This window comes from Bos javanicus, chromosome 11 (genome assembly GCF_032452875.1).
Source record: "Bos javanicus breed banteng chromosome 11, ARS-OSU_banteng_1.0, whole genome shotgun sequence".
Classification (NCBI taxonomy): Eukaryota; Metazoa; Chordata; class Mammalia; order Artiodactyla; family Bovidae; genus Bos; species Bos javanicus.
The window spans coordinates 49,469,079-49,495,098 of NC_083878.1; the positions used below are offsets into that span (position 1 = coordinate 49,469,079).

The 26,020-nt window shown below is 51.8% G+C and overlaps 2 protein-coding genes across 10 annotated transcripts in view; one reads left to right on the top strand and one right to left on the bottom strand.

Annotated features, from left to right (window-relative positions):
- The first annotated feature begins 1,831 nt into the window (after positions 1 to 1,831).
- Positions 1,832 to 19,806, top strand: CAPG (capping actin protein, gelsolin like). Of its 3 annotated transcripts, none has more exons than XM_061432706.1 (10): positions 1,832 to 1,905; positions 11,662 to 11,697; positions 11,859 to 12,031; positions 12,136 to 12,290; positions 12,508 to 12,675; positions 14,461 to 14,610; positions 14,926 to 15,018; positions 15,925 to 16,057; positions 18,489 to 18,577; positions 19,632 to 19,806. In XM_061432706.1, the coding sequence occupies exons 2-10, from the start codon at positions 11,675 to 11,677 to the stop codon at positions 19,695 to 19,697; spliced, it is 1,050 nt and encodes a 349-aa protein (XP_061288690.1). In that variant the 5' UTR covers positions 1,832 to 1,905; positions 11,662 to 11,674; the 3' UTR covers positions 19,698 to 19,806. The 3 variants fall into 3 exon arrangements, with proteins under 3 accessions (XP_061288690.1, XP_061288693.1, XP_061288692.1); XM_061432709.1 differs by lacking the exon at positions 1,832 to 1,905 and adding an exon at positions 3,051 to 3,174; XM_061432708.1 differs by lacking the exon at positions 1,832 to 1,905 and adding an exon at positions 4,833 to 4,927.
- Positions 19,807 to 22,516: 2,710 nt separating this feature from the next.
- ELMOD3 (ELMO domain containing 3) overlaps positions 22,517 to 26,020 on the bottom strand; it is a 33,489-nt gene continuing 29,985 nt past the window's right edge. For 6 of the 7 annotated variants that reach the window (XM_061432703.1, XM_061432700.1, XM_061432705.1 and 3 more), the window contains 3 exons: positions 24,291 to 24,367; positions 23,882 to 24,009; positions 22,517 to 23,408 (listed from right to left, as the gene is read on the bottom strand). In XM_061432703.1, the coding sequence (XP_061288687.1) occupies positions 23,206 to 23,408; positions 23,882 to 24,009; positions 24,291 to 24,367 (408 nt within the window). In that variant the 3' untranslated portion in view covers positions 22,517 to 23,205. Of the gene's footprint in view, positions 23,409 to 23,881; positions 24,010 to 24,290; positions 24,444 to 26,020 lie in introns of those variants that run through there. The other variant, XR_009739429.1, reaches the window with a different exon arrangement.

The window sequence follows — 26,020 nt, forward strand, 5'->3', positions numbered from 1 at the left end:
AACCAGGCTTTGAATTGTCACTCTCCAGGGAGGTGGTGCTAGTGGTAAAGAACCTGCCTGCCATTGCTGGAGATGTAAGAGACACAGGTTTGATCCCTGGGTCAGGAAGATCCCCTAGAGAAGGGCATGGCAACCCACTCCAGTATTCTTGCCTGGAGAATCCCATGGATATAGGAGCCTCGCAGGCTACAGTCCATGGGGTTGCATAGAGTCAGACTGATTAAAGCAACTTAGCATGCGCATGTCAGACCCCATGCATTGGGTCTCATCACTTCATGGCAAACAGATGGGGAAACAGTGGAAACAGTGTCAGACTTTATTTTTTGGGGCTCCCAAATCACTGCAGACGGTGACTGCAGCCATGAAATTAAAAGACGCTTGCTCCTTGGAAGAAAAGCTATGACCAATCTAGACAGCATATTAAAAAGCAGAGACATTACTCTGCTAACAAAGGTCCATCTAGTCAAAGTCATGGTTTTTCCAGTAGTCATGTATGGATGTGAGAGTTAGACTGTGAAGAAAGCTGAGCACCGAAGAATTGATGTTTTGAACTGTGGTGTTGGAAAAGACTCTTGAGAGTCCCTTGGACAGCAAGGAGATCAAACCAGTCTGTCCTAAAGGAGATCAATCCTGAGTATTCATTGGAAGGACTGATGCTAAAGCTGAAACTCCAATACTTTGGCCACCTAATGCAAAGAACTCACTCATTTGAAAAGACCCTGATGCTGGGAAAGATTGAAGGTGGGAGGAGAAGGGGGTGAAAAAGTATGAGATGGTTGGATAGCATCACCGATTCAATGGACATGAGTTTGAGTAGGCTCTGGGAGTTGTTGATGGACAGGGAAGCCTAGCATGCTGCAGTCCATGGGGTCGCAAAGAGTTGGACACAACTGAGCGACTTGAACTGAACCAGACCCCATCAGTGGGCCTTGGAGAAAGTCATACTGGTTGTAATTTTCCAAGCTGCTTGAAAAAGTCCTCTTACTTCTGGGTCAAGGGGCCATGCCCTAATCCTGGTGCTTCTTGTCAGCTGACATCTTTCGAGGTTTGGCCTGCTGTGCATGGTTCTCTTCATTCAAAAGCAAATGTGGGAGTGTGGACTGTTGGTGGTTCACTTAAAGAAGACCTGACCTCCAAGTATGGACACTGGCTGGACTGTTTCCCTCTGAATAAAAGGAAGGGTGGGGTGTTATATCTCCTGCACCAGTTTGAAGCCACACTAGCCTATATTAGAATCCTGGTTCTACTACTGAACTGGCAGTGTGACCCTGGACCTGTGACCCACCCTCTTTGAGCCTCTCAGAGGATTATCTATTAGGCAGCATAACCACAAATAGTTGTGAGGACTGAACGAGGTCGCGTTTAAAGCACCAAATACAGGGACTTCCCTGGCAGTGCAGTGGTTAAAACACTGAGCTTCTGCTACAGGGGTAATGGGTTCAGTCCCCGGTGGGAAAGTAAGATCCCAAATGCAGTGCGGGGCATTGGGGGGGGGGGGGAGGTGCGGTGTGTGTGTGGTGGAATAAATAAATAAAAGATTTTAAAGCATTGAGTACAAAGCAGGCACTAAAGGAGAAGTAGCTATTCCTGCTTAATCCAGCTCAAGGATCTAACAATTGAATGGGATGTGAACACCTTGCTCTGGCCAAGTTTACCACACAGTAAGGTTGTTAGTTTCCCTAATACCAGCCCAAATTCTCAGTCCCTCTCGGTGCCCAGCCTCCACCGGAGGGACGACTGCGAGGGGCCCGGCCCTCCCCTCTGACTCACTCGGGTAGGCGGGGAGGCTTCCAGCCTTTCACGTCGGGGACGGGGGCGGGGGCGAGGGCTGGGCTGGGGCCCGGGAGAAGAGGAGGGGAGGGCAGCAGAGACAGTGTCCAGAGCGAGCCAGCGGGGCGCAGACAGGCAAGTAGCGCTTGGGGTCTGACCAGCAGGCGCCTGAGTTCCCCCTGTAGGCTTCTGAGGGGCTCAGCCGGTCACGGGGCACCCTGCTCCCCCCTCTTTTCCTAGGGGTGCACCCGCGTGTCTAATCATCTCTCCTCCTTTCCCCTAAGGAGGGGCGGGAGGGAGCAGCCGTGCTAAAGGAATGTTTATTTTATTCCATTTGGGACCAACTGAGCATCTCTCACTGGGAGACCGGAGAGGGGGGAGAAATACGAGTCTGTTAAAAAGAAGTTTTAGTGTTTGGTTACCAGATAATGTCAATAATAGCGTGTGTACTGTTAGAGTTCCAAGAGGCTTGAGACTCCTAAATTCTTTTAAAGGAACTGCTCTTTTGTTTTCTTGTTAGTTTGTTTCCTTGTTAGTTTGCAAACCCTCCTCTGCCCTCCTCCGTGATGGGGCCACCTTTTTTTTCAGCCAGGTGAGGCTCCAGTGTAGCAAGAGAGCAGTGAGTTGGATTCATCCTTGTGCCCTTGGTCACTGCGGAGTCTAGAGCCCCAGAGCCACTCAGGTTCTGCACTGGTGCACACCGGAGTGGACCAGCCTTGCTAGGGCGGGGTTCCGGAAGGGCAACAATGGAAAGCCAAGCCCCAGGAGCGATCTGGGGTTTAACTTCCCATCTCTCTGCTAAATTGTGAACTGGGGGAGGAGGCAGGAGGATTGCTTCCAGAGATGCCGGGGACATGAACTGAGGTCCCGGGATAAATTCTCTGTTGGCCAGAGAAAGCCATCTAAGTTAATTGAGCATCTATTATTTGTTCAGTTGTTGCATAGTCGATCGGTTATGTCCGAATCTTTTGCGAATCCAAGGACTGCAGCCTGCCAGGCTTCTCTATCCATGCTCCCAGGCAAAGATATTGGAGTGGATTGCCATTCCCTTCTCCAAGGGATCTTCCCGACCCAGGGATCCAACCTTCTTCTCCTGCAAGTCTCCTGCAAGTCGGATTCTTTTACTACCGAGCCACCATCTATTATTTGCTCATTAATTACACCATCTCATTTAATCTGCTTGTTTATCTTCGTGCCCATTTTACAGATAGGGCACAGGGAGGCTACAGAAAGTTAAGTCACTTGCAAGAGGAAGCAGTTGTGGTTCAGTCGTTCAGTCATATCTGACTCTGAGATTCCATGGACTGCAGCCTGCCAGGAAGACGAAGCAGAATCAATAGTAATCAAACTGTTCAGTCTTTCCATTACACCAGACCCTCTTCTTAAGGACCTGGAGACACTCAGGTACCAGCTAGAGTTTGTGTTCTTTGAAGAGAACATTTAACTTCTCATTTTGTTCCAGTCCAGAAATTCTAACGTGGATTGATTCTGTTCCACTGCCACTCCCTGGATGGGGCCCTGAAGGCTGAATCTTATCTCAATCTAGTCTGTTGATTAGCCCTGGGCCAAGCCTGGCGGGTATCTTGGGGAGACGGGCCAGAGTCCTGGGCTAAAAGGCCCTTGACTTCCTCCTGGAGCGTGTACAGATTCTAGCTGCATCCTCCCATACAGATTTAGGAGGGCATGGAAGCTTCTTCCCTTGCTCTACCTGCCTCTCCCTGTGTGATCGTGGACCAGTCACTTGTGCTCTCAGGGTCCCCCTAGCCTCCTCTGGAAAGCAAACAAGCAAGTTGGACAGACTAGCTCCAGGGCCTTATGATGTATTGAAGGCAAGATGGCGTCTGGGTAGAGTCAGAACCATGATTATTTTTATTGCTGTCCCTCAGAGCGCCTGAGGCTGAGAATGTGTGATAGTCAACACCTGGTGAATGAGAAGCTGAGCAAGGGTAGACGTGAGAGGCACCCAGCATGTGTGAGTGCGTGCTAAGTCATGTCCGTCTCTGTGCCACCCTGTGGACTGGAGCACAGCAGGCTCCTCTGTCCATGGGATTCTCCAGGCAAGAATACTGAATTGGGCTGCTATGCCCTCCTCTAGGGGATATTCCCGACCCCACATCTCTTATGTCTCCAGCATTGGCAAGTGCGTTCTTTACCACTAGCGCCACCTGGGAAGGCTTAGGGACCACAGGGCATTACAGACCCTTCATTATCCTAACTTGCACCCTTAGAATTACTATTGACTTGTTAGGAATTTGACCAGGGACCTAAGCACTCGGTTAAGAGAGATTCAGATTCAGTGCTTGTTCCCAATGTCTGCATGCATGCTAAGTCGCTTCAGTCGTGTCCCATTCTGTGGGACCCCATGGACTGTAGTCTGCCAGGCTCCTCTGTCTATGGAATTCTCCAGGCAAGAATACTGGAGTGGGTTGCCATGCTCTCCTCCAGGGGATCTTCCCTACCCAGGGATTGAACCCACATCTCTTTTGTCTCCTGCACTGATGGATGGGTTCGTTACCACTAGGGCCACTTAGGAAACCAGCATGCAGGACATCGCAAAGTCTGTGTCACCCACCTCTGCCATTCCCTGGGAACTGAGCTTCAACAACTACAACAAAAGTCAAATGTAGTCATTCAGGCAAGGAGAAAGACAGGCCAGGGAGGAGGAAAAAGTGATGCCGAGGCAGTGACTCCACCCAGGAAATGTGACTAATTCAGCTGAAGCCAGGGCCAGGCAGTCATGCCTGCCCCAGGCTGGTAAGCGGGGGAATGTGGCCAGTCTCGGCTTTCCTGTGGTTTTTCTTGCAGGCCCCAGACTCAGGGCTGCTAGCCCTGGCCTGCTGCCGCTGGCGGAGGCCACTGTGATGGGGAGGCTTGGAGCTGGGGTGGGTTTCCAGCCTCTGGGCAGTGGCGGGGCGGGTCTCTGAAGAGCCAGCCTGGTCGCAGTGTTGCTCTCCTCTGTCAGGCCCTGCCTGGCTGCCCAGCACAGTCCACCCCTTCCTGTGGAGGACGGACCTCAGCACTAGCTGGGGCTGGAGCCCAGGGGTGGGGCTGATGGGTGGGGCTACCTGGAGGAAGAGCTGAGGGAAGTGAGAGACTGAGGTGGGGCTGGAGGAGCCTGAAAAGCAGAAGTAGGAGGAAGCAGAGCTTCGCGGAACAGGTGAAAGTGGGGAGGAAGGCCGAGGGAGATGGGGTGTGGGGTGGGCTGGCCGGGACCCTCTTAGGTGGGCAGATGAGGGCAGACACAGAGACTCACATTTCTGGAAGCTGCTTTGTCCAGGACTGGTGTGCCCCCTCCCCCAACACACACACAGACACTGCTGCCCTGTCCAGGCACTGGAGCCTTGTGGGTTCCCTGGGTGGGATAAGGGATGCCCGGACCAGGGATTGTCCTGGCTTGTGGAGAGGTGGTGTGTGATCTGCTACCAGAGGCCACCACACCGAGTGACCTGACCAGACTCCTGAAGGCCCTCAGCCAGCCCAGAGGTGCATTCAGCTTTGATGGTACTTGTTCCTAAGACGGGATGGTGGTGTGACAGCAGATGGGTGGGCTGGAATGGGGGAAGGGGCAGGCCTAGCATTTGAATTCAGACCAAACTATGCCTCAGGGTTCATTATTTTTGCAAACTTAAGAAGAACTCTGATGGGGATCTGGCCAGCTGCCTAGGGTAGGGTACGGGAAGGCAAAGGTGGAGCCCGGAAAGGGTGGGTCAGTCACGTGCATGGTCAGTCTTGTCTGACTCTTTGCGACCCCATGGACTGTAGCCGGCCAGGCTCCTCTGTCCATGGGATTTTCCAAGCAAGAATACTGAAGTGGGTTGTCATTTCCTACTCCAGATGATCCTCCAAACCCAGGGATTGAACCCGCGTCTCTTGCATCTCCTGCATTGGCAGGCGGTTTCTTTACTGGCTGTGCCACCAGTTTGCACCTGGGAAAGGGTGGGAGTCCTGCTTGGTGTCTGGGGAGGGAGCACTGACTGAGGATCCCCAGGTGAGGCTTCTAGACCCTGCAGCTCCTGTGAAAGCCCAGGTTCTCAGCTGGGAATAGCTGGTGTCATCTCTAGTGTTGACACTCACCCCTGATTCTTTCTTGGGGAGTGGGGTAGGAGCTGTTGGCATTTCACACCTAAGGGCAAACCATGAAGGGACCTGTTGGGAATCAGTGGAATCGGAATCTGAGAAGGGTGCAGACAGCATCGAGCACCTGTCATCTTTACAGCTGACAGGCATTGCTGGAAAAGTCTGCATAATCAACTCCCCCACTCCCAGTGTGTCTTCAAAGGCCAGCTCCTTCCTAAGTCAGGACCTCGAGACAGCCAGCAGGGCACCCGTCCTCCCCTCCAACCCTGGCCCCTAATTTCTGCCTCCAGGGCTGCTCCTCCCTATTGAAATCCTGGGTTATCTCTTAGGCTCCATCTGGTCTAATCATTGGAGCTCAACAAGTGCAGTTAATCCTGAGTGCCTGCAGGCTACTGGGCACAGCCCAAGGTTCCAGGCAAAATATGGTTCCTTCCTGAAAGGCCTTTATAGTCGAGTCGGGGAGACGGCCAGGCCTGTAACTCAGCATGCTGTGGCGGAGTGGGAAAAACTAAAAGGTTTTAACATAAGAAGTATAGAAGCGGCTCCCCTGTGAGGTGGTGAGTTCCCCACCAGGAAAGGTATTCAAGAAGAAATGGTGAGGGATGTAGGGATTTCTGTGCCGTGCTCACGTCTGGGTGTGTGTTGGGAGGCAGATCTGGAGTGTGTGTGTATGTGTGTGTGTGTGTGTGTTAGTCTTTCAGTTGTGTCCGACTCTTTGTGACCCCATGGACTGTAGTGCGCCAGGCTTCTCCGTCCATGGAATTCTCCAGATGAGAATACTAGATTGGGTAGCCATTTCCTTCTCCAGGGGATCTACTGGATCCAGGGATCGAACCTGGGTGTCCTGCATTGCAGGCAGATTCTTTACTATCTGAGCCACAAGGAAACCCGAGTATTAAATAAAGCTCCTTCTAATGCTGACATCTGATTCTGTGATGTTCCGCACCTAGGGGAAGTTTTATGTGGTCTCCTGGAAGTGACGGTTTCCTGCTTCACAGCCCATCCTCTAGAGACCATGAGACTTGTGGGTTGTTCTTCATTTCTGGGCCCCTTCCCAATGCCGAGTTCCCAGCATAGACCTAGAATGGAACTGAATAGACCTTGTCATGGGCTGCTTGAGGAATGCAGAAGTGCCGGGCGTCCCCTGCTCTACCTGAGACACGGAGCTATCAGGTCATACTCTAAGACAGCCTGTGAGCGGGAAGAAGATGAGAACTCCCAGAGAAGGACAAAGCCGCCAAATGATAGCTGAGGCTTGAAATGGGTCTGGATGAGTGGCAGGGCTTTGATGGTCCTCAGGGTTGAGGTTGGCACTAAGGAAGCTGAGGGGCTGTGGGCTTGGGCAGAGGGGTTGTGGGGAGAGGACGAGTGACAGGCCAGTGTCAGTGGGCGCTTGGTGGGGGCCAGGGAGCAGCGTTAGAGTCACCTGGAACTTCTCTGGCACTGATACTCCAGCTCCACCCTGGAGAGTCTGGTTTTAACTGGCCTGGACATGGGGATTTAAAAAAAAAAAAAAAAAAACCCAGGTGACTCTAATATGCAGACAGATAGAGATGCTGTTCTGGACACAGTTAACTGGCAGAATGAGAACCACCTAGGACATAGTTCAAATGCCCATGGAATCAAGACCCATGGAATCAAGTCTCCAGGCCTGGGCTTCGAAGTTTTTGTAAGATCCTAACATAGTTCTTCTGCAATGCAGGAGCTGCAAGAGACATGGGTTCAATCCCTGGGTGGGGAGGATCCCCTGGAGGAGGGCATGGCAACCCACTCCAGTATTCTTGCCTGGAGAATCCCATGGACAGAGAAGCCTGGTGTGCTACCATCCATGGGGTCGCAGAGAGTCAAATGTGAATGAAGTGACTTAGCACACGCACTCGAAACGTAATTCTAATGGGTGGCCAGGCTAGAAAGCCAGAGGGATGAGGGCAGCCAGCCCCTCTCAACAAAATGCTGCGATGGCTCTCGGAGGCTGGCAGCCCCACGTATGGTCTGCCTGCTATTGAGTTATGGCCTGAGCTCTTAGCTCAGGAACAACAACAACAAAAAATAGCTGGCAATGAGCACGCCATTTCTGTCCCTGAGCTCTACCCACCCTGGCTTGTGCTTGGGGGTGGCCACCTCACCGCTTGGGGCCTGAGTCACAGGCTGAGCTGTCTGTTGCAGGGGATGTGGGCACAGCATGTGACCCTTTGTGGGATTGAGAATCATTGACGTTTCCTCCCCCAAACCTCCCCCTCACTGTCTGCCCCCCTCCCTTGGGGAAGTGTGATTCCAAAAATGTGCCTTTCATTTGTGTTTTGAGTAGGGCTTCCCCGGTGGCTCAGTGGTAAAGAATCTGTCTGCCAGTATAGGAGCCCCAGGAGACGTGGCTTCCATCCCTGGATGGGGAAGATGCCCTGGAGTAGGAAATGGCAACCCACTCCAGTATTCTTCCCTGGAGAATCCCCATGGACTGAGAAGCCTGGTGGGCTAGAGTCCATGGGGCTGCAGAGTTGGACACGACTCAGTATGCACATACTGTGTTGTAAATTAGGAAAGAAAAGCAAAGTCATTACTCACATGGTATTTTACACCCATGGCCACTGCTCCTATTTCTTTTTTTTCCCTACTCAGACTCCACACCCTCTGCTCTCCCTAAAAGTTCTCTTTGTACTTCCTGCTTCCCCAGCCCCTCAAGAGTCTCCTAATGGTGACTTTCAACCCTGAAATTCTCCAGGTCCTTCTCTTGCACCACTAGGGCTCCCTGTTCAGTCGCACAGCATAAATTGTGTGACGGTTCTTGACTGTGAGCTCTGCATTTTCAGTCAAAGAAATCCTCTAGAATTGGGCACATAGGAGAGTGAGTGAAGCTATAGCTACTGCAGTTGCTAATTTTTAAAAAGATAACATTTAAAAAAATTTTTGTTTATGTATTTATTGGCTACACTGGGTCCTTGTTGCTGCCTGCAGGCTTTCTCTAAGTTGCAGAGAGCTGGAGCTGCTCTCTAGTTGCGATGCGCGGGCTTCTCTTGTTACGGAGCATGGGTTCTGGGGCGCTCAGTAGTGGTCCTCCTGGGCTTTAGAGCGCAGTCTCAGTAGTTGGGTCCCACAGCCTTTGTTGCCCTGCAACATGTGAGATCTCCCTAGTCCAGGGATCGAATGTGTGTCGCCTGCAATGGCCAGCGGACTCTCAACCACTGGACCACCAGGGAAATCCAGAAGACAGTATTTTTTAAAATGCTTGCCTTGAGCATTTTTTTTCCTGAAATAACTTTTGTCCAAAAAAGGTTGCTCTTACTGTCCTACAGAATAAAGATGATATTCATCATCCTGGTATTTGAGGGATGCTGGACATATAGAAGTGATAGCTAATGCCTGGGAATGGAGGAAATTCCCTAGGTAGGGAGTTTAGAATTTGAGAAAGCGCTAAGTCTAATGTTAGCTGTAGGTTTTTCTGTGTTTTTTTTTTCTGGGATTTTTTTTGTTCAGTTTTGGTAGATGCCTTTTATTAGGCTAAGGACATTCCCTTCTGGAACTTCCCTGGCAGTCTAATTGTTAAGACTGTGCTCCCATTGCAGGGATAAAACGGGTTAAGAGTGGGCTTCCCTTGTGGCTCAGCTGGTAAAGAATTCGCCTGCAATGCGGGAGACCTGGGTTCAATCCCTGAGTTGGGAAGATCCCCTGGAGAAGGGAAAGGCTACCCACTCCAGTAGTCTGGCTTGGAGAATTCCATGGACTTGGAATTCCATGACCCCATGGACAGTCCATGGGGTCGTAAGAGTTGGACATGACTGAGCAACTTGCCCTTTCACTTCTTTCCCATTGTAGGGAGCATGCATTTGATCCCTGGCTGGGGAGCTAAGATCCCACGTGCCCCATGCTGCTAAGTCGCTTCAGTCGTGTCCGACTCTGTGTGACCCCAGAGACGGCAGCCCACCAGGCTCCCCCGTCCCTGGGATTATCCAGGCAAGAACACTGGAGTGGCTTGCCATTTCCTTCTCCAATGCATGAAAGTGAAAAGTGAAAGTGAAGTTGCTCAGGTTGTCTACTTGAAAGTTATACAATCGTGTCCAACTCCTAGCGACCCCATGGACTGCAGTCCACCAGGCTCCTCCGTCCATAGGATTTTCCAGGCAAGAGTACTGGAGTGGGGTGCCATTGCCTTCTCCCACGTGCCCCATAGCATGGCCAGAAAAAGAGGAAATTCCCTTCTATTTCTCTTTTGCTGAAAGCTTTTTTTAAATCAAAAATGGATGTAGAATTTTTCTAAGTGGTTTGTTTTTATCTATAGAGATGATTTTATGTTTGTTTATATGGCTTGTCAATCGGGTGGATTACATTGATTTTCAGATGTTAAACCAACTTTGCATTTCTGGAGTAAACCCTGTTTAGTCATAATGTTTCACCTTTCTATATATTTCTGAATTCTATGTGCTAAAATTTTGTCAGGTTTTTTCTTGTGTTCATGAGGGATCTTGGTCTAATTTCCTTTTCTATAATATTTTTATCTGATTTTGTTACATCAGGAAAATGGTGGCAGCATGGGATGGATTATGAAGGATTGGCATGCCTTCCTTAAGTTTTTGGTAGAATTTATCTGAACTTGAAATTTGGGGGTGGGTAGTTTTTAAGTACCATTTCAGTTTCTTTTGGGATTCCCTAATAGCTCAGTTGGTAAAGAATCTGCCTGCAATTCAGGAGACCCCAGTTCGATTCCTGGGTCGGGAAGATCCACTGGAGAAGGGATAGGCTACCCACTCCAGTATTCTTGGGCTTCCCTTGTGACTCAGCTGGTAAAGAATCCGCCTGCAACTCGGGAGACTTGGGTTCAATCCCTGGGTTGGGAAAAGCCCCTGGAGAAGGGAAAGGCTATCCACTCCAGTATTCTGGCCTGGAGAATTCCATGGACTGTAAAGTCCATGGGGTCACAAAGAGTCGGACACGACTGAGTGACTTGCACTTTCACTTCCCGTTTCTTTAGTAGATATTAGAACCCTTCAAATAATCTATTTCTTCTTCTTTTTAAAAAAATATTTATTATTTGGCTGTGCTGAGTCTTAGTTGCGGCATGCGGAATCTTTAGTTTTGCATGTGGGATCTAGTTCCCTGACCAGGGATGGAACCCGGGCTCCCTGTATAGGGAGCACAGAGCCTCAGCCACTGGACCACCAGGGAAGTCCCTCTAATTCTTGTTGAGTGAACTTGCATAATTTGTATCCTTCAAAGACTGCCCATTTTGTATAAGTTGTTGACTATATTGGCATAAAGTTTTTGTGATATTCTCTTTATCCTTTTAATACTTGTAGGATCTTTAGTGGTGTTCATCTCTCTTGTTTCTGTATTGGAAATTTGTGTCTTTTCTTTTACTTAATCAGTGTGTCAAACGGGTCATCATTTTTTTTGATGTTTCCAAAACCCAGCTTCATTGATTTTCTCTATTTTTTTGGCTTCCTATCCATTGACTTTAAGTCATTGATTTTAGACTTTTCCAATATAAGCCGTTATTACTTAGAGAGGCATATCCCAGCCTCATGCCATGCCCAGAATTAGGACTCCTGTCTAGAAGCAGAAGAGGTCACAGCAAGGGGAAGACCCTGGCCCAAGGAGCCCAAGACCTGGCTTTCGCTAGCCACTCACTAGTCACTGTGTCACTTGGGACTTAGACTCTTTGAGCCTCAGTTTCTTTGCCTGAATAATGGAGAAATCTGCTTTTGGAGGTGAATTAGTTGAATAATGAAGCACTTGGCCTCTGGGAAAGACCTCCCCAGACCAACGTGAAGGCTGGTACTCATGACATTTGTAATCATAATGGCTTTGATTCTGTCTTTGCAGATCCAGAAACAGCATGTACTCACCCATCCCCCAGAGGTAGGCTGTGCGCCCCTTCCCCTTTCACCCTTCTCCTCTTCACTTCCAAGGGCAGCCCCTCCTCTCCCCTGCACCGCAGTCCCCAGGCCTGCCCCAGGTCTCTCTGCTTGTCTCCACTGCATACGGGCCTCGGCCTTCACCAACCCGCTCCCCTCCCACAGCGGCTCTCCGTTCCCACCGACCGTGAAGCTCCCTGGCCTGCACATATGGAGGGTGGAGAAGCTGAAGCCAGTGCCTGTGGCCCCTGAGAACTACGGCATTTTCTTCTCGGGAGACTCCTACCTGGTGCTGCACAATGGGCCGGAAGAGCTCTCCCACCTGCACCTGTGGATCGGTAAGGGAGGGAACTGGGAGGACTGGTGGGGGGTGGGGGTGGTGCTGGCCCAGGCAGGGGTCGGGGCTGGCCTAGGTCTCACCGGCAACCTCCCCCGACCCCAGGCCAGCAGTCATCCCGGGACGAGCAGGGGGGCTGCGCCATATTGGCCGTGCACCTCAACACCCTGCTCGGAGAGCGGCCTGTGCAGCACCGAGAGTCACAGGGCAATGAGTCCGACCTCTTCATGAGCTACTTCCCCCACGGCCTCAAGTACCAGGTCAGAACCCACTGCCCACGCCCTCTCCTGTGGTTTCTCCTTGAGCTCCTTCCCGCTAGTCGTGACCCTGCAAAAGGCGCAAGGCCACTCAGGGCTGGAGCCTCCTCCCACCCAGTTCCTGCTTGCCTGCTTTCCTTCCTGCCCAGTGGGAGGGGGCATGGGGTGCTGGCGGGAGGGGGACGGGGGGGCCCACTCAGGCTGGCCATCTGGGCTGCAGGAAGGCGGCGTGGAGTCGGCGTTTCACAAGACCTCCCCAGGAACCGCCCCAGCTGCCATCAAGAAACTCTACCAGGTGAAGGGCAAGAAGAACATTCGTGCCACTGAGCGGGTGCTGAGCTGGGACAGTTTCAACACAGGGGACTGCTTCATCCTGGACCTGGGCCAGGTAGGTGGGCAAGGCTGACTGAGCACCCACTCATGTTTCACTGTGTGTGTCTCTCTCTTTTTTATGCCTGTGCTGGATCTTAGCTGTGGTATCAGGGATCTAGTTCCCTGACCAGGAATCGAACCTGGGGCCCCCTGTTTTGGGAGCCTGGAGTCTTAACCATTGGACTGCCCAGGAAGTCACTGTGTTTTTTTTTTTCTTTTCAGTCACACTGTGCACACAGCCTATAGGATCTTAGTTCCCCAACCAGGGATTGAAATGGGGGCCACAGCAGTGAAAGTGCTGAGTCCTAGGCACTGGACCACCGGGGAACTCCTTGGTGCTATTTTAAAGGGCAGGGACTAGGAAGCCAGAGCAGAGGGAAAGGGGCTGAGAAGCTGTAAGCCCATTCCAAGTGGGGTCACTGTGGCTGTTAGAAGACATTCCTGTATTTGTTTGGACAGAAACCTCCCTCTGCTGTCTAGTCTTGGCCTCTAACACTGAGTCTACTCTCTAGTGCTCCTGGAACCTTTGAAGCTCTGAGTTAGCTGCCTCCCATCCCATGCGTTAATCAGTTCATTCATCTCTTCCCTTGGTGAATCTATGGCCCCCGCTCTGAGCCAGCATGTGTGCATGCTAAGTCGCTTCAGTCGTGTCCAACTCTTTGTGACCCCATGAAGGACCCCAGGCTCCTCTGTCCATGGTATTCTCCAGGCAAGAATACTGGAGTTGGTTGCCATGCCCTTCTCCAGGGGATCTTCCTGACCCAAGGGTTGAACCCGCATCTCATATGTCTCCTGCATCGGCAGGCAGGTTCTTTACCACTAGCGCCACCTGGAGACCACAAGTTGCTGGCCCAGGGCAGGCAGCCAAGGCCAGGTCTATCACTGGCTGTATTTTAACCCATGACAGGATGTGATGAGGGTCCTCTTAGCAGTGGGATGGGCTGGGGGAGCTTATGGCAGTGAGGAGCCTTCTAGGCCAAGCCACTGCCCCAGGAAAGTGCCACTTGACTAGACTAGGGGAAACGCCATTCCAGGGGAAGGTGATGGGTGAGCTGAGGCACTGAGTGGGAGAAGGGCACAGACATGCCTGTCGACAGCCAGGAAGGAGGCAGCCTGACTTGGACGCAGGGTGGGGACAGGACCAGTGGGAGTGGAAAGTGCTAAGAAGCTGCGACAGGGCAGGAGGAGATTGAGTCTTTGAGGGTCTGGACTGTACCTGTCGTGCTAAAGATTTGGAACAGGAAGAGGAACCTGGATGCTGTTTAGAAGGAGGACTGGAAGCAGTGAGATGGAGGCAGGGGACCTACTCAGTAGAGGTGATGAGGGCCATGCCTGGCGAGTGCGCAGAGGCATCTGACATTCTGGGCCCAGGGACGCCATTCACCTGTTCACCCATTCACCCTTTCATTCGCTCATTCACCCAATTCATTCATGCAATAACTATTTATTCTGGGCCTAAAGATGTGCCTGTTTCTGTTTGGCACTGAGCATACAGCAGTGGGTCAGGTCATGCCAAACAAAACAAAACCCTCATGCCCTAATGAGGCTTACTTTCTAGTCAGGGAAAATACATTATAAATAAGATAAAGATGTTTCAATATATGACACAAGTGATGTGGAAAATAAAAGTCTGTGGGAGATGGGGGTGTGGGGCAGAGAAAGGCTCTCACAGAGACTGTCATTCCTGTCCCCAGAGGCCTTGCTTCCCTTGCTTTCTTGCTTGTCTTTGATCGTCTTGCCTCAGTTCTGCAGAGGACAGGATGCAAGTGGCTCTAACCGGAGCCTCCCCACTTCCTTCCAGAACATCTTTGCCTGGTGTGGTGCGAAGTCCAACATATTGGAGCGGAACAAGGCACGGGACCTGGCACTGGCCATCCGGGACAGCGAGCGGCAGGGCAAGGCCCACGTGGAGATTGTCACCGATGGGGAGGAGCCTGCCGACATGATCCAGGTTGAGAGACATGGGGGTAGCAGGAGGGTGGCCTCTGCTTGAGGCCACCGAAGGAGGCAGTGATCACAGCAGGAGGGCTGTAAGGGCATCTGGGGCCCTGCTTAGGGCTTGGCTGGTTCATCAGGTGCCTTGGTGGGACTCAGAGTCAAGTACCCCTTGGGATGAAGGGACTGGTATCCAGGGACCGAGCCCTCTCCAGCTCTGCCTGGTGCCTTTGTGCAGACATGGGTGTTGGGGGTGGGAGTGAGGGGGTGGTCCTGGGCATGATAGGTGCCCAGGAATCCCTGGAAATGTGGCCTGCCCTCGTCCCTGCAGGTCTTGGGTCCCAAGCCCTCTCTGAAGGAGGGTAACCCTGAGGAAGACCTCACAGCTGACCGGACAAACGCACAGGCCGCGGCTCTGTATAAGGTGGGTGTCCCGGGCCTGCCCTGGGACCAGGCGGGGGTGTGATCTTGATGCCTGTGGGGCTGAGAGAAGAGGAGAGGAGAAAGCAGCGGGCAGGTGGGGCCAGGTTCCAGGGTGGTTTATCAGGGCGTGGAGTGAGGGGAGGATGGGAAGTGAACGGATGCTCGGCCCTCCTGGGGAGGTGAATGTCACTTCCCTTCCAGCCCATTCTTAGATATGGAGGTTTGAAACAAGCCGATGCTGAGCTTTACTTTTTTTTTTTAATATCTATTTATTTATTATTTATTTGGCTGCGTTGGGCCTTAGTTGCAGCCACAGTCTTCTTTCTAGTTGTGGCACTTGGGCTTAGTTGTCCCATGGCATCTGGGATCTTAGTTCCTTAACCAGGGGTCGAACCTGCATCCCCTGCATTGCACACTGAAAAGAAGTGTTAGTTGCTCAGTCATGTCCAACTCTTTGCAACCCCATGGACTGTAGCCCACCAGGCTCCTCTGTCCATGGCATTCTCCAGGCAAGAACACTGGAGTGGGGAGCCATTCCCGTCTCCAGGGGATCTTCCAGACCCAGGGACTGAACCCGGGTCTTCTCCATTGCAGGCAGATTCTTTACTGTCTGAGCCACCAGGGAAGTCCCTGAACTGTACCTTTTTTGAATTCTTTGCATTTACTTATTAATTTGGAGTCTAATAAATTAATTCAGGGGCTCTGGGAGGCGGTGATTGAGGCTGAAGTGGGGATGGGGGTTGTCTGGGATTTGCCTATCAGCTGTCAGTTCTTCCCCTACCTTCGGTCTGCTGTTCAGCCTGGGGTGGTGGGTAGGACCTCTACTGGAGGGACCTGCTCCTTGGTGGAGGTCAGAGCTTTGAACTGCGGGAAGGAGGGTGACACGGCACTGCCCACTCTCCCCCAGGTCTCTGACGCCACTGGACAGATGAACCTGACCAAGCTGGCTGATTCCAGCCCCTTCGCCCTCGAGCTGCTGATACCCGATGACTGCTTTGTGTTGGACAACGGACTCTGCGGCAAGATCTACATCTGGAAGGGTACGTGTAGCTTCTCCCCACCAGCCTGAGGCCCCTGTGGTCACTCTAACCAGGAAGGCTTCCCACGAGAGGGCTCAGCCAGCCCATAGACACCTGGCTCAGCGAGCCTCCGTGGCTGATGGTTAATTCCTGGCAAGGGTTCTGCACCTTCAGCCCACCTCTGAATCATCTGAGGGCCCTGTTAAGACCCAGAGTGAACCACACCCCTGAGACTCTCATTCTCGAGGTCTGGGTTTCCCAGGTGGTGCTAGTGATAAAGAACCCACGTGGCAATGCAGGAGACATAAGAGACGCAGCTTCAATCCCTGGATAGGGACGATCCCTTGGAGGAGGGCAGGGTAACCCACTCCAGTGTTCTTGCCTGGAGAATTCTATGGACAGAGGAGCCTGACGGTCTACAGTCCATGGGATCGCGGAGAGTTGGACACTGAAGTGACTTAGCACACATGAGACTTTGCAGGCTCTGGGAACCATCTCTCGGGTTCCCAGGTCTTGCTGCTGACTTTGTGTTGAGGACCACTTGTCACAGAGCTCTCCTAGGCCTCAGTGCCACTGGGACCCCAGCTTCTGCCTGTCTGCCTTGACTGTGACCAATTCTAGATATGAAATCTCACCTTATGCACTGGGTAGCAAACTGGTAGGGCTCGTTTTTCCAAGAGGTTGTATTGGCTAGAAATGAAACACCCTTGGGCAGAAGCCTGCTTGCTAGATCAGACTCTAAAAATATTGTAACAAAGCTCTGAGTCTGTGAGTAATTCTCTGTGCTTGTCTTTTCTTGTTCTTTTTTTCCCCCCCGCTGTGCTGGGTCTTTGTTGCTGCATGCCTTTCTCTAGTTGCGGTGAGCAGGGGCTTCCTCTTGGTTTGATGCTTGAGTTTCTCATTGTGGTGGCTTCTCTTGTGGAGCACAGGCTTTAGGTGGATAGGCTTCAGTCGTTGCAGCTCGTGCTTGTGGCGCATGGGTTTGCTCTGAGGCATATGGAACCTTCCCAGAGCAGGGATCAAACCTGTGTCCCCTGCACTGGCAGATGGATTCTCATCCACTGGAACACCAGGGAAGTTCTGTGTCTTTTCTTGTTCTTGAATGTGTCTCAACTGCCCAGATTATAAACCTCTTGAATGAAATCACATTGTCTCTAGTGCCTTGATGAGATAGCATTTGCTCAGTATAGCATTTGCTCAGTAAATATTTGTGACATGAACCAGGACCAGGAGAACTTTCCAGCTAGGAGGATGGAGAAGTGTTAGGTGTTGTAACTTGGCAGCTATTAGGCATCACACTCTTGCCTCAGGGAAGGCCCAGGAGTGGCAAGCTACAAGGCAGGTTTCTAAGAGGTGAGGAGGATGGTGGTAGGGGGTGGGGAGGATTGTGTTGCTGGGGCTGCCTTTGCATGCCAGGCTTCCCTGTCCTTCACTGTCTCCAGAAGTTTGCTCAAACTGATGTCCATTGAGTCAGTGATGCCATCTAACCATCTCATCCTCTTCCTGCCCTTAGTCTTTGCTAGCATCAGCGTCTTCTGATGAATCATCTCTTTGCATCAGGTGGCCAAAGTATTGGAGCTTTAGCTTCAGCATCATTCCTTCCAAAGAATATTCAGGGTTGATTTCCTTTAGGATTAACCAGTTTGATCTGGTTTGGAAGTGTCTTTAGCCCCAAGCAAAGAATGGAGAAACCAGTGGGAGAAACAGGAAACTTAGGAGCTGGGAAGAGAAGCATCAGGCAATCACAGAGGAAGGATACAGCACATTAATCTCAGATATATTGTGGCTAATTAGAGTTTTAATAGCCTGGCTGAAGAGCCAACCACAGTTGACAACATTGTTTCCTTGGAAAAATTCCTCCAGGTGGTGCAGGGTTTGGTTAAAGGCGAGAAGGGAGGGCACTGCTGTTCCTTTTTACTGACTCTCAGTTGGTATAACCATTAGGCTGATGTTGGCATCTAGCTTTATGGGAGTAAGATTGCAGTCAATCATGCCCTTTTTTTCTGTCCAATTTAATTTTGCAAGAAAGGCTTGATAACAGTACAGTTGACAGACTCAAAAGGCGGGGGTCCCTGGAGAGGGAGAGAGGGGCCTGAGTGTCTCATGCGAGGGCGACATTAGTTCTCCCTGAATATCCCTGGAGCCCTGGCCCGAGCAGAATGATGATTGGAGCAGGCAGAGGGCAGTTTTCATCTGGAGCTGTGAGTTGGGAGAGGCTGACTTCTCACTGAGCCCCCTCAGGGTGTTCTTAGGACCAGGAAGCCAGCTATTCTGTGGGTGTGTGAGCTCAGTTGCTCAGTTATGCCTGGCTCTTTGTGACCCCATGGACTGTGTAGCCCACTGGGGTCCTCTGTCCATGGAATCTGGACCTCCTTAAATCTCCTCGAGACAAATGGGATGCGGGCTAGAGAGGGTCCCTGCTCTTTTAAAATTTATCCTCCTTATGATCCAGGGCGCAAAGCTAATGAGAAGGAGCGGCAGGCGGCCCTCCAAGTGGCGGAGGACTTTATCACCCGAATGCGGTATGCCCCAAACACTCAGGTGAGGAGCCCTCCCTGTGCCAGCACACCCTCTTCCTAGACTCTTCCCTGGGCCCCTGCCCCTTGCTTGGACTGGACAAGAAGGGTGAGAAAGCCCCGGGCACAGTCAGGAGCAGTCAGGCCTCCCCTCCTGGAAACACCCAGTGGGAAGGCCCTTCTCAGTCCTTCAGAGTTTTACAGTACATGTTCTTTTTTTTTTTTTTTAAACTTGTTAATGTACTTTTTTAAAAAAGATTTTTTAAATTTGTTTTTAACTGGAGGATAATTGCTTTTCAGTGTTGTGTTGTTTCTGCCGTATGACAATGTGAATCAGCCCTAAGTATATGTTCCCGCTCTCTGGAATCTCCCTCCCACCCTCTGCCCTGCACCCCCCGCCCCCCGCCCCCACCCCGCACTCCTTCCTGCCCCTCTAGGTTGTCACAGAGCCCAGGCTGAGCTCCCTGGGTTATACAGTGACTTCCCACCAGCTATTTTTACACGTGGTAGTATATGTATGTCAATGCTACTCTCTCAATTTGTCCCAGCCTCGCCTGTCCCTGCTGTGTCCACAAGTCTGCTCTCTCTGTCTGCATCTCTGTTCCTGCTCTATAAATAGATTCATCAATATAATTTTTCTAGATTCCATATATGTGTTATTATACCACATTTGTTTTTCTCTGACTCACTTCACCCTGTATAACAGGCTCTAGTTTCATCCACCTCACTAGCACTGATTCAAATGCATTCCCTTTCATGACTGAGTAATATTCCACAATCCGTGTTTTTTTCTAAGAGGATGATGGGCAGCGCTCCCCTGGGAGTCCAGCTAGCCGGATGTGCCTCTGGATGACTCATGTGGCTCCTCTGGGCCATGGATTCTAGCTAGTTCTGCCCTTCTCACTGTTTTCTCAGCCCATGTCCCTGTAATCTTTCTTGTCTCTTGGCTTACCTGGAAGAGCATCACTGGCTGGAAGGCCTGTAGACTCAGGCCTGGTGCCCAGCACCCTCCTCCCTGGCTCTGGAAGAGGCAGAGGTGGCAGCCTTGTGAGCCAGACTCTCCCCTGCCATCCCTACAGGTGGAGATTCTGCCCCAGGGCCGCGAGAGTGCCATCTTCAAGCAATTCTTCAAGGACTGGAAGTGAGGGTGGGCATCTCCCTGCCCCTACCTCCTACCCACTTGCTCCTCCTCTGACCTTCTGGTCAGTGCTGAGGTGCCCCTGCCCATGATCAATAAAGGAGACCAGTACTTTTCTTGCTGTTTGCCTGCATTGCCTGCCCTGGGCTAATACTCCCTGCCACACTAGTCACCCAGCTCTGCCCCATGCTGGGCGGAGATGTGTTCTACGTGTGCTAAGTCACTTCAGTCGTGTATGACTCTGTGACCCCTATGGACTGTAGCCGACGAGGCTTCTCTGTCCATGGGATTCTCCAGACAAGAACACTGAAGTGTGTTGCCACTTCCTTCTCCAGATCTTCCCAACCTAGGAATTGAACCTGCATCTCCTGTTGTCTCCTGCATTGGCAGGCGGGTTCTTTACAACTAGAGCCACCTGGTGGCAATTCCACAGCCTGTGAGAGGCCAGAGATGGCTTTGCAGAGGGGCCAGCTCCTGAAGGGGCCAGGTGCTCCCAGTGGGCCTGGCTGGCACTACTGCAAACCCAATAGGGAGATGGCATGGGGCCAGGGCTGGGATCACTTTCAGCCCGAGGTTCAGTCTCACATTCCCGACTGGGGGCAGGCTGTGGCAGCGGGTGAGCGCCTCCACCCAAGCTGGAATTTCCTCAGGTGCTCCAGTGAACCGCTGCCAGGCAGCTTCCAAATGATGTATGTTCACCAAGCAAGAGCATAGCTCTTCACATCCATACAGGAGGTCAGCTTGTCATGTCCTAAGTACACTGCATGGGCTCAGGGCCACGTGGGGTCATGGGAATAGCACCAGACTAATGTCAAGGAGGGTTGTGGGTTCAGGTTCTCACCTGGCTCTCTTTGAGCCTGGGCAAGTTGCTTTTCCTCATCCAGGTCCTAGGGGTTTTTTGGGGGGGGCGAGGCGGGGGCATGCTGCACAGCATGTGGGATCTTAGTTCTCTGACCAGGGATCGAACCCACACCCACCCCTCGCGATGGAAGTCTGCAGTCTTAACCACTGGACTACCAGGGAAGTTTCCCTAGTTCGTTCTCTTGTGTGCTGGGGTGGTGACTGGAATAGCAGAGAAACTAGGGGGCTAAATAGCGGGAGAATGGAGTAACCCCAAAACAGTCCCACCCTGGGGTGTGACCGCTGGGTAAGCCCGGACTGGACAAACCGGAGTCCTAGAGGCTTGGCAGGGCTGCAGCCGTCCTGACCCAGGGTCACTGCAGGCCCTCAGAGCTGTCTGGCTTTAAGCCCTGACACACTGGATCTTCCATCTGAAACAGAGTGGTGGTGGTAGTAGTAGTGTTAGTCACTCAGTTGTGCCCGACTCTTTGGGACCCCATGGACTGCAGTCCACCGGGTTCCTCTGCCCATAGAATTCTCCAAGCTAGAATACTGGAGTGGGTTGCCATTTCCTTCTCCAGGGAATCTTCTTGACCCAGGAATCGAACCTGGGACTCCTGTATTGCAGGCAGATTCTTTACCATCTGAGCCACCAGGGAAGCCTATCCCAAACAGAAATTCTGATCAATTTCATCTTAGTGGTATTGTGCTGAGAAGCATAGAAAAATCAGCTCTTTGCATATCCCCCTCGTTCTCCAACTTTCTCGCCACACAGAGACATCCCGGCGATCACTGGATAGCCTATGCAAAGAGCACGTGCCAGGGGTGAATTTTCAAAGGGGAAAGAGGGATGTTTCCCCTAGAAACTGACATTTTTAGCATTGTAAAGCATTTTGGGTCTCTCATGAAAAGCCTTGGAAGGTTTTTCCTAAGAAAAATGCACAGATTTAAGATTTTTGTTATCTATTTTCAGAGGGTTTAGGCATCCCTCCACAACCACAGAATTCTGTCCATCCACAGAATCGCAGCTTAATCCCTGGACAGTTGTTGCTAATGTCTCCAGGTCCTAAGCTGTATGGAGAGCATCCACTGGCAGTAACACAGAATAGGCTTCTGCAGGGGCCACTGGGCTCCCCTCCAGCCAGAGGCTCCCTTGGGCTGGTCCCTGCTGTGCCATGGGCTGAGCACTAACGGTCCAGGTCTGTTGAGTTGGCCTCCAGGTCTCAGAGCAAGGGAATGGAATCTGCAGGAATCACTGAACTTGACATTCCACAGTTGGCATGGGGTGGGGGGAGGGTTACATTCTAAGCCCACCAGGCCCAGTAATCTCTCTGCTGCCATTTCTGCTGGTCAGGACCAAGGAGGAGGGCACAGGATTAGTTCAGGTCAGGCAAAGACTACACAAAGCAAACAGCAGATCCTTTACCAGCCCTACCCTTGAGGCATCCTGCTGACAGGGGTTCCTTCCATACTTGGGTGGCCGTCTGTCATCTTCACCTTTGTGATGGGTCCCCCTGCACCCGGTCAGACTTGGAGATGCCTGCGGGGGCTGGACAGCTATCTTCCATGACTCTACTTGGTGGAGGTCAGAGAATAGGAGAGAAGCCAGGTGGGACTCTCGCCTGGCCCATTCCCTAGCTCCAAAGCCCTGGAGGCCCCTTTGCGAGTGAAAAGCGACAAGTAGCTTCCCCAGAAGCAAATGCAGGAAAAACCCTGTGTGGATGCCTCATAACAGTCACCCTTAAGAACAGCCAGGGCCACCTCGACCAATGGCTAGTGTGCAGAGTCTCTGGGTCTGTAAGTGCAGCCAGATGAGGCTGGACGGACTGTGAATTCGGCAGGAGTGTGGCCAGGGCACAGTGGCCTCTCCTGGGGCCTGTGACCGGTGCCAACAACAACCGGCTAGAGTGCTTGGCTCTAACGGGGAACCCTGGGATAACGGCCACAGGACGGTGCAAAGTGTGTCTGGAAGGAAAACACTTGAGATCCTAAACCTAGAATTATTTTATTCAAAAACTGCTGGTGTGTGAATTTCCTCCTTCCTTCAACCAGGCCAGAAAACCAGCCCTGATGGGACATGTGCAGCCTCCATGGGGGGAGCCCAGCTGCGGGTCTGGTTCCCTATCACAAACAGTGGGAGGAGGCATGGGGAGAGATGAGGGTTGGGTGAGCGCCAGACCAGAAAAGGCAAGCACTCTCTGGCTCACACCACCCCCTGTCGGCTGCTGCCGCGACTACCCTCTCCCTTCACATTCTAACTACTCAGCCCCCGTCTGGTCCCTGTCCTGTGGACCCCAAGGCCTGAAAGACCCACTGCCAGGTTTTGGCGCTTCTACTTGGGAGCATCTTTGATGCAGGACTGTGTGGAATATGCATATGGGTCCTCCCACCTGATGATCCATTCGCTGTCACTGATATTACCTGGAATCCGACTATGGAAGCTGTCGCCCAACTAGTAATACAGCAAAGTTCTTGCCCTGAAAGCAGGGCTCCAGAGAGTGAGTCTAATCTAATGGCTCTTGATGTCTCAAGCAGGTGAGGGCCCTTGGCTCCACCCACCAGCCCCAGGGGCTTCCTACATCCCCTCCAGTAGCACCGGAAGGGGTGAAGCCCAGCCAGGGTCCGCCCTCTGAAAGCCCCTCCAAGGCTTCCTGGCTGGTGGCCACTGGGGTTGATCAGATCAGCCACGTGCCTTCGGACAAGTGTGATGGCAGGTCACACACGCCTGTGAAAGTGAGATCCTTGGAGTGAGGGGCTTGTGGCCCAGAGCACTTCTGTGTCCCCAACAGGGAGGCCTGTCCCTTTGACACTCCAGCCAAGTAGGTCTCCAGGGTTTTGAGCAGCCGTCTGGGGCTCTTCTTGGCCGACATTTCCAAATCTGGAACAGAGAGGATTGGGGAACAGAAGGCTGGGGGACGGGGCTCCGGGATGCACAACCCAGAGGCTCTGGAGAGAAGGGGGAAGGGGTTTTCTGAGATGGAGAGCTCACCAGAGAGGGGAACCAAGACACCAGACTTGGGCACAGGGGCCACATACTCTACCCTGTCCGGACAATCTCAATTTTGAATAGTCAGTCTAACTGAGCCAAAAGTTGGGCCCATCTTTTGATTCAGAAAATACAGTAACCAGAGGTATTTGGCCAGAAAGGGAAGAGAGCAGCAGGCTCCCAAGGGTGGGATGATGGAGACTTGGGATGATGGAGACTTGGGGAAGCTGAAACTTGAAAAGGTATGAATGGGAACTGGGGGTAAGGGAAGCCGGCCAAAACCAGTCGATCAACCACCCTGGAGTCCCTGAACCCAGGGACACTAGGAGTGCAGGAGCTAGGCACCCTGAGAAGAGCGAGCGCACCCTTGAGGACAAAGCCTGAGTCTGAGATGGTCTTGTGCTGTGTCCTCCAGACGTGTGCGAGGCGGAGGAAGGTGGCGGCATAGAAGCTGTTCACCACGGGGATCACTTTCTGCTGCCGGTTACATTCCCTGCAGGACAAGGATGGGCACGCGCTCAGCAGTGGACAGACACCTGAGGGTGCCTTCACCCTGTCCCCCGGGGAGCCCTTCCCGGGGCAGCCTTCACATCTGAGGTCAGGGTTGAGGAGGAGGGGTGGGTTGGGAGGCTGGTGCAGGGGTAGTCTGTCCAGGTTCCCCGGAGCCAGAAGGTTTTGAAGAGAGCTGGGGGGATAAGATGGTGGGGGGATGAGGTGGTCGGGTGAGGGAACCAGGCTCTGACAGCCAGGGCAGTGAGCAGCATGAAGACTCACCTGGAGAGACACTCCTCTCTTAAGGCCTGGATGGCGATACGCGTGATATTCACAGACATCAAACAGAAGGGGAATTGCTGGAATGGATGGGGTACCAGGTCAGTGGCATTCCAGGCTCTCAGCTTCTGTGCTTCCCGTTGCCCATAATCTAGTCTGGCCCTCGGGAGATGACAACAATCACAGCCAGAGGCAAACAGCTGGCATTATTAATGCTTACACTTAATCTTCACCATAATATTCCCATTTTACAGATGAGGAAACTGAGGCCTAATGATCTTAAGTAACTTTCCTAAAGCACTGAACCAGGATTCCTACTGAGGTCAATGCACTCCAAAGCTGGTGCACAAACCTCTGTGCTAGTTCTCAGCCTCTTCAACATCGCACCCCACCAGCTCTCCTTGGCCTTCATCAGACCCGTCCTGTGTGCTGCCTGTGGCCCACATCACCCCCTGGGGTTGGATGGACATAGGAGGGATGAGGTGCAGTTATCTAACCAACTCTGTAGGTTCTTAAAATCTCTTCTCCCTTCTGTAGGCTTCCGGTTATTTGACTGCTCATAAGCTCTTCACCCAAAAGCTGACAGAGAAAGTACAAGTAGGCAGAGAGTCAGCCTTGACTTGGGGTGCACCCCGACTCTTGGTAACACACAGGCCTGAGAACGGGCTGTGCAGGTCACACTCCTGAGATGGGCAGCCAGGGCCCACCAGAGTGCTTCACCAAAAAGGTCCTCGGAATCCTCCGTGGAGTTCACATGAATGCTGTATTTTTAGAGTGGCCACTTCCTATTCTTTTATAAAAGATTAAAAAAAAATTTCTTTTATTTTTGGCTATGCTGGGTCTTCACTGCTATGTGGGCTTTTCTCTAGTTAGAGCATGTGGGGGCTACTCTCTAGTTGCACTGCATGGGCTTCTCATTGCAGTGGCTTCTCTTATGGAAGAGCATGGAGCTCTAGGCATGCGGGCTTCAGTAGCTGCAGCACATGCGCTCGGCTGTTGCAGCTCCTGGGGCTCTGGAGCACAGGCTTATAGTTGTGCTGCACAGGCTTAGTTGCTGCACAGCATACAGGATCTTCCTGGACCAGGGATCGAACCTGTATCTCTTGCATTGGCTGGTGGATTCTTTACCACTGAGCCACCAGGGAAGCCCCTTTCCTATTCTTTAACAACAAAAACCCAACCAAATGAAAAGGGGCTTTTCCCAGAGGATTTGCAAATATTACATGTTAGTTTCTGCCATAGTACCCATACAAGGACGTTGGCTGAGAGCAACATGTAGACCAGTGTGTCCCTTAGTTTAGAATGAGAACCAAAATCTACATATTCTATCTGCTTCCTCAAAAAAGAAAATCTGTTACATTATGATGTAGAACCATACAGTCCAGTATAACAGCAAATAGCCACATGAAGCTACTGAAATATCAATTAGTTGAAAATTAAGTAAAATTAAAAATTCAACTCCTTAGTCAAAGTAGCCAGATTTCAAGTGCTCAACAGCCACACATGTTTAGGAGCTGCTACACTGGACAGTGCAGACAGAATGTGTCCTTCACTGCAGAAAGTTCTGGGGGACACGCTGAACTGTAGAGGGTCATCTGGCTCCACAAGAATTTTTCTCAGGGTCTTCCATGACACCTGGATTCCAGACCTTGGCCTGGCCATCTGTGAGCTGTGTGTCCCCAGGAAGGCCATCGAAACTCCATGAGACTCAGCTCTCTCTTCTCTCAAAACCA